The following is a 7,004-nucleotide window of genomic DNA, read 5'->3' on the forward strand; positions in this document are numbered from 1 at the left end:
CATGGTTGATTGTTGTCGTTTACATCAAAAACAAAAACCATGAAAAACGGAAACATAGTACATAGGAACACAACACCCGGAGAAACATATAAAAGAGGAACTTGCCACCAACAGTCTTCATACAACGAGCTGATACCAGTACCCGGTATCATTAACAACTGTAGATTTTTGTTTTTCTCTTTCTAGGAAACAAAAGCAGGAAATTTATTATTGACTAGAGGCATGAATCTTTTTTCTTTTGTGAATAAGATTCACGCCTCCCGTTAAGGAAGGTTCACTCCTCCACGAGTCTGTGCGTCCATCAGCTGGCCCCAGCGCCTAATCCTCAGCTGAAGCTGAGCCACAACGGCCAAAAACCTCACCGTCTGAGCCGTCGTTAATATCTCAATCACCTTCGACACCGTCTTCTCTCTCAGATAATCCGCACACTCAACCAAAACCTCCATCTCCTCCGCCATTCTATCGATCACAGTATCCACCTCATTCACCATCCCATTCACCTCCTTTCCACCGGTTCTAGCCAGCGCGAGCACAGGGGGTGCAGTCAACTGCTGCTCCAATGCCGCCAGCCTCTCGGTCAGCATCCGCTCCTCATGTTTAGTCTCCATCGTTAATGTATCTAACTGCTTCACCTGACTAGAGCTGAACTCAATCCCACAACTTTTAACAACAGTTATGGCTAGACTGGGCTTAAAGCCGGCTAGCCATAAGAAGGTTCGCTCGTACGAGCTGAACCAAGGCGGTGATAAAACTAGAAACACATCCCGGTGGCACACTTCCGCCTTTGCAAGGAAGTATTCATGGTAGTGAGTCATGACTTGGTTGATGAGTTGTTGTAGTTTGGACTCGTCTTGTTGATCCATGAATTGGATAATATGGAGAAGTTGGTTAAGGTAAAGCTCCAAACGGGTCATCCAGACCCGCAAAAAGGTATGGAAATTATCGGGTTGAGAGTGGGTTGGAATATTAATATCCATGTTGTTTATTATGGGAGTGTTTGATTTGGCGGGAGATCCATATGGGGTTTTGAAACTTTAAATAGGATAAAAAATTTGAGTTGCTTCGTGTATAAGAACTTTAGCTTCATGTTTAAGAATGAATATTCCAAGTTGAAGTCTTTGAATTTCTGACAAAATGAAAACTTCTCGTGTTTGTTTATTGTTCGATGAAGAACAACAAGACATGTTCAGAGAAAAGATAAGTTGCCTCTTGGTTTTCTGAAGGGAAACTCGGTTGGTTTTTAGTGGAAGTTTCTATGGTTGATTTATTTGTTAATATATTTAGTCAGCTTTGTTACATGTGAAAAAAATTATTAAAATTTTAAAATGCTGGAGTAATATTCATGCGCGCGTCTATGATTTGAAACACTTTACAATGGTTGTCTTCACGGTTCGGTTTGAAACCGATCATCAGTTTGGTTTCACGGTTTATGTATTACGGTTTTAAAAGTTTGAAACCGTATCAAAACGGACCGGACCGTATAGGTTAACCAACGCTACAAGTTATGAGTATTACTCTAAATTCGGTAGAGTTATGGTCAATATTCAGTTAAGTGGGTAGCTAAATTAACAAATGTTTTCAAATACATGTTTTATGGAGTAATTTTCATCTCATAAGTGACGGTTATTATGTTTTCTAAACTGTAAATTGTTTGCAAGTTCATAGGATATTAAATTGGAGGATAGCTTCCACAAAGAAAGGTGAAAAACTGGATTGGGTTGTAATTTGCTTCATATTACACCAGACTATTTTTTTTTCTTAATTTCAGTTTGCTAGTTTTCTAAAAAGGAAATATTTGCAAACAGCCAAACACGGGTCAACATGCAAATATGAAGAACGTTGGTCAACTTGCAAATGAGTCCGCCTAATAAGCTGAAACCGTGAAATTAAACCGGACCAAACCGTTAGTCATGGTTCGGTTCTATTTTTTTGACGGTTTGGTTAAGTTTTCAATGACAAAAAACCGTTATTAACAGTTTGATTCATGGTTTGACCTAAAAACTGTAAAAATTGGACCGTGAACACCCCTACTTTGCATACCGTTCTTTCCTACAAACACTTGGATCTCAAATAATAAAAAAAAAATTAAGAATTATTTTTAAAAATATTTGAGATATCGGAAATATCCAAAAAAAATTATCTTAAATATCCGAAATTTATGCAAAATTACCGAAAATTATCCGAAATATCCGAAAATTTATATGAAATATCCAAAATATCTGAAAATCATCTTAAAGTTTTAAAAAAATATTTCGGATAATAGGATATCCAAAATATCCGAAAATTTTCAAAACCACTACCCGAATACAAATCCGAATCCGTAAATTTTGTTATCTGAATTTTGGGTTAATTCGAATACGTATTAATTTTTGGATTTTTCGGATACGAATTTGGATTCGGATTTTTTAACACACCTACCCACAATGCCTAAAACCCCTTAAGGGTGCTTCGGGGAGTTATCAATGTGATGTAACGAGTTCGTTCTATTATTACGCATGCCCTAGTGTCAGGACTAAGGGTTTCTCTCCAATATACAAATTTGTACAGCCTTTGAAGCTTATCTACAAGACTACATACATTAATTAAACGACACTCGAAGCTGATAACAATAGGTTTGAGGGAAGGTACATGTACATTTTAATCTTAACATGTGAACGTAGAAAACAATATTAATTTATAAAAAAATGAGAAGTTAAGAAACAATACCAACTCCAATATCAATCTACATAAACAATGATTTATAATAACAAAGAAAAAAAACCTAAAAATTACAACAAAAGAATCAAAATCAAGAACAAAATAATAACAGCATATACCAGCAAATACTTATAACCGTAAAAGAAAAAAAATCTAATAATAACAGCAAAATATAAATCAGCAAATACTTATAAAGTTTCATAATCGAAAATTAGCAAATACGAACAAAAAATAACAGCGAACACCTATAAAAATAAACGTAATGATAACAACAAATTAGTTTTCACTGTTTTTATGATAAGAATAAAATATATTTGATCGTGTTTTATAGGTTTGAATAGGTTCAAGAAATATCCTTATTTTTGAAATATGAAGGTTCGAAATCTAACGTGTACAAGCCGATAACAAAAAATCTGGCACATGTCTCCCACACACACGCAGGCACCTACCTCCCTCGCCAGATGTCCGATGCACACCACCATAAAAAACTGAAAGTTTTCATATTGAAAATCTTTGACCAACTATATTTATTTATATATATATATATATATATATATATTTTAATGTTTGACCACGTTAACCTTTATGATGAAGGATGTTCTTTTTTTTTCTTTTTTCTTTCTGTTTTTCCCATTTTTAAACACAAAACAGTTGATAATAATTTTATTCAACAGAACAAAGTTAGATTAGTTTTAAAAGAAATAATATTAAGCACGCAAAATCTTAACCTTTTTTAACAATATGAGTTACAAATACTTAACCCGGAGAACAAAAATTAACCTTTCTCAACAATATGAGTTACAAAAACTTAAGCTGGAGAACAAAATGAGTTACAAACAGAGCTAAGGATTTCAAAGCTACTCTATCCAATTTAAAAGAAAATTTACAACTACGAGACGAATACCATAAAAAGAAACCGAAACAGCGGAATATATCAAAAATAATTTCTCTATACTCTCCATAGGAGCCAAAAATCTCTTCATTCCGAGCTCTCCAAATGAACCACCAAGTAAGTAAAGACAATTGCCTCAATCAAATCTCTTTTTTTTTTCCAACCATCTAGCAAAATTCAACCAATTCACAATACTTTTAGGACTTTTATTTAAAGGAAATACTACATCCAACCACCTACTAATCGCGTCCCAAATCTTCTCGACTTGATGGCAACTTCCAAATACATGGTCCAAAGTCTCCACCGACTTCGAGCAAACCGAATATAGGATAAAAGGAATGTCTATACCTTTGAGACTAAGATTTTGTATGGTTCAAAAGCAAACACCAAACTAGGATTCTTACCTTTCTAGGCATAAATTTGTTTCATCTTATCGGACGTGAAGCATCATGGAGCTCCATCCGATCTAGGCACATATGAACCCCTTTCACAGAAAACGAGTCATCAGAATCCAAATCACACTCTCATTTTTTTTAAAACCTAGTAACACTACATACGAAAGAACCAAATAGTTGACCTTGATGCTTTAAGTACTTTTAAGTTCTAGATGGTTTAGAAAATGTATAATGTTTGTTGGTGTTTCTTTGTATTTGTTATGGTAAACGTCAAACTAAAATATTTACCTTTATAGGCATAAATTTGTTCCATCTTGTCGAACGTGAAGTGTCAAGGAGCTCTATGCGATCTAGGTACATACGCCCCTCTATCACAGAAAACGAATCATCGGAATCCCAATCTCACTCCCATTTATCGTGAGAACCCGATAGCACTACAAATGAAAGAACCGAAAAGCTAACCTTGATGTTTGAATTTCTTTAAAGTCCTAGATGATTTAGAAAAAGTATTTGTAGGCGTTTTTTCTTTAAAGTCCTAGATGATTTAGGAAATTTAACTAGTTTCACATACATAAATTTCGAAAAAATTTACTTGTTTCGTAGATTTCAGTTTCTCGAAATTTAACCAGTTTTGCATACATCAATTTTGCGAAAATCAACTAGTTTCACAGGAAATAGTTTTGCAAAATTTAGCAGGTTTCGCATAACTAGATTTGCGAAATTTTACTAATTTCACCAGAAAGAATGCCGAAGTTTCTTTAGGTCTTTTAGGCTACGATTTTAAGGGACAACTATATTATGATTTTATGAGGTTAGTACATGTTTATCAAAATAACAGAAATCGTAAAAGATGAAAGTGATTTTTATGAGGGTTTTTATCATAAACAAACAAACAAACTTGTTTTCTAATTTAAGTTCTAGTTTAGGGAACGGAAACGTAATTGATTAATGAACATAGGCTATAATATTACATGTTGATCAATTCTTTAACATGTAATGGAAAGCAAGAATATTAATTATATGTACATATTCATCATAGGCTCTAGTAACCACATGCAAGGAAGATGTCATGATCTATATGTTGTCCGAATTCTTGTAACAGTATGTCCCATTGTTTGTTCGGAACGCCGTTCTGTCTTGATCTTCTGCCGTCATGTGGATTTGGTGGTACCCTTTGTATGCGTCCAAGAAACATTTGAACTGAAAGGGGACAAGCGCATTCACCTTCAGATCTATTTCTGGTAAAGGGTAGCAATCCTTGGGGCATGCTTTGTTTAGGAAATTTAAATAGTTTCACATACATAAATTTCGTAAAAAATTACTTGTTTCGTAGATTTCAGTTTCTCGAAATTTAACCAGTTTTGCAGACATCAATTTTGCGAAAATCAACTAGTTTCACAGGAAATAGTTTTGCAAAATTTAGCATGTTTCGCATAACTAGATTTGCGAAATTTTACTAATTTCACCAGAAAGATTGCCGAAGTTTCTTTAGGTCTTTTAGGCTACGATTTTAAGGGACAACTATATTATGATTTTATGAGGTTAGTACATGTTTATCAAAATAACAGAAATCGTAAAAGATGAAACTGATTTTTATGATGGTTTTTATCATAAACAAACAAACAAACTTGTTCTCTGAATTTTAAGTTCTAGTTTAGGGAACGGAAACATAATTGATTAATCAACATAGGCTCTAATATTACATGTTGATCAATTCTTTAACATGTAATGGAAAGCAAGAATATTAATTATATGTACATATTCATCATAGGCTCTAGTAACCACATGCAAGGAAGATGTCATGATCTTTATGTTGTCAGAATTCTTGTAACAGTATGTCCCATTGTTTGTTCGGAACGTCGTTCTGTCTTGATCTTCTGCCGCCATGTGGATTTGGTGGTACCCTTTATATGCGTCCAAGAAACATTTGAACTGAAAGGGGACAAGCGCATTCACCTTCGGGTCTATTTCTAGTAAAGGGTAGCAATCCTTGGAGCATGCTTTGTTGAGGTTCTTGAAATCGATGCACATGCGCCATTGGCTGTTCGCCTTTGGTACCATCACCGGGTTGGCTACCCATGTTTGGTATTGAATTTCGCAGATTATTCTCGCGTCTATTAGTTGTTGAATTTATTCATCACAGGCTTTTGCTTGCTCTGGTCCCATCTTTCTCCGCTTTTGTACAACTGGGACAAAAGCCGGATTGACTTTCAATTTATGTTCTGCCTTGGCTTTTGGGAATCCTGTCATGTCTTCCGGGGTCCATGCGAATACATCCACATTGCTGACAAGTAGCCTTTTCAGCGCGGCTCGCGCTTTATCAGAAAGGGTAGGCCCGGTGCTTATGCTTTGTTCTGGGAACTTCCTGTTGTGGGCCCATTTCTCCACTTCCCTTGCTTTGTTTGTTTTTAACATTTTTTGTGGCGGCGTTTCTACTTCCGCCACGTGACATTCTTTGTTGGCATAGATCATCGCCACCCCTGTGGGAGTTGATACCCCCAATATGCCATGGGATGTTGAGGGATTGGCGTTGAAGTCTCCAATCGCCTCCCTCCCCAAGATTACATTGTACTGGGGGTGTGACGTTTCCATGACCAAGAAATCCACATCTTCTGTTCTTAAGTGTATCCCGTCGGTGAGCGTAACTGGGAACGTCAACTGTCCCAGCGGGCATTCAATACTTTGATTGTTATTGGGGCGTTGACAGGTGTTAGCCTCCGCTTGTCTTTTTCTTCCAATAAATTAAAATATTGGCGGTACATGATGTCAGACGTCGACCCCGCATCAATGAAGAGACGGGGTGTCCGGTAATGGCCGAAAATTGTTGTGACCACTAGCGGTGCCTTCTTGTTCGCTCCTCCTTTTACTTTTGGGAAAACCACTTGTTCTTCTTTCCAGGCGGCGTGTTCCACCTGGCTACGATTTTTGGTTCTCATGCCGCCAGAGATCATGTTAGCATGCAGGTCTTTGATTTTCTTTTCTGGCCTTCCACCGTCGCGAGGAGGCGGCCGCCTGATTCT

At 36.3% G+C, this 7,004-nt stretch overlaps 1 protein-coding gene across 1 annotated transcript; it reads right to left on the minus strand.

Moving 5' to 3' along the window:
• Positions 1-258: 258 nt before the first annotated feature.
• On the minus strand, positions 259-1,093 carry LOC143609820 (protein ZW2-like). Its single transcript, XM_077084465.1, has one exon. The coding sequence runs from the start codon at positions 975-977 to the stop codon at positions 264-266; it is 714 nt and encodes a 237-aa protein (XP_076940580.1). The 5' UTR covers positions 978-1,093; the 3' UTR covers positions 259-263.
• Positions 1,094-7,004: the final 5,911 nt, after the last annotated feature.

Source organism: Bidens hawaiensis, unplaced genomic scaffold (genome assembly GCF_021521415.1).
Source record: "Bidens hawaiensis isolate Kalapana, Puna unplaced genomic scaffold, B.hawaiensis_p1.1 tig00016075_1, whole genome shotgun sequence".
Lineage (NCBI taxonomy): Eukaryota > Viridiplantae > Streptophyta > Magnoliopsida > Asterales > Asteraceae > Bidens > Bidens hawaiensis.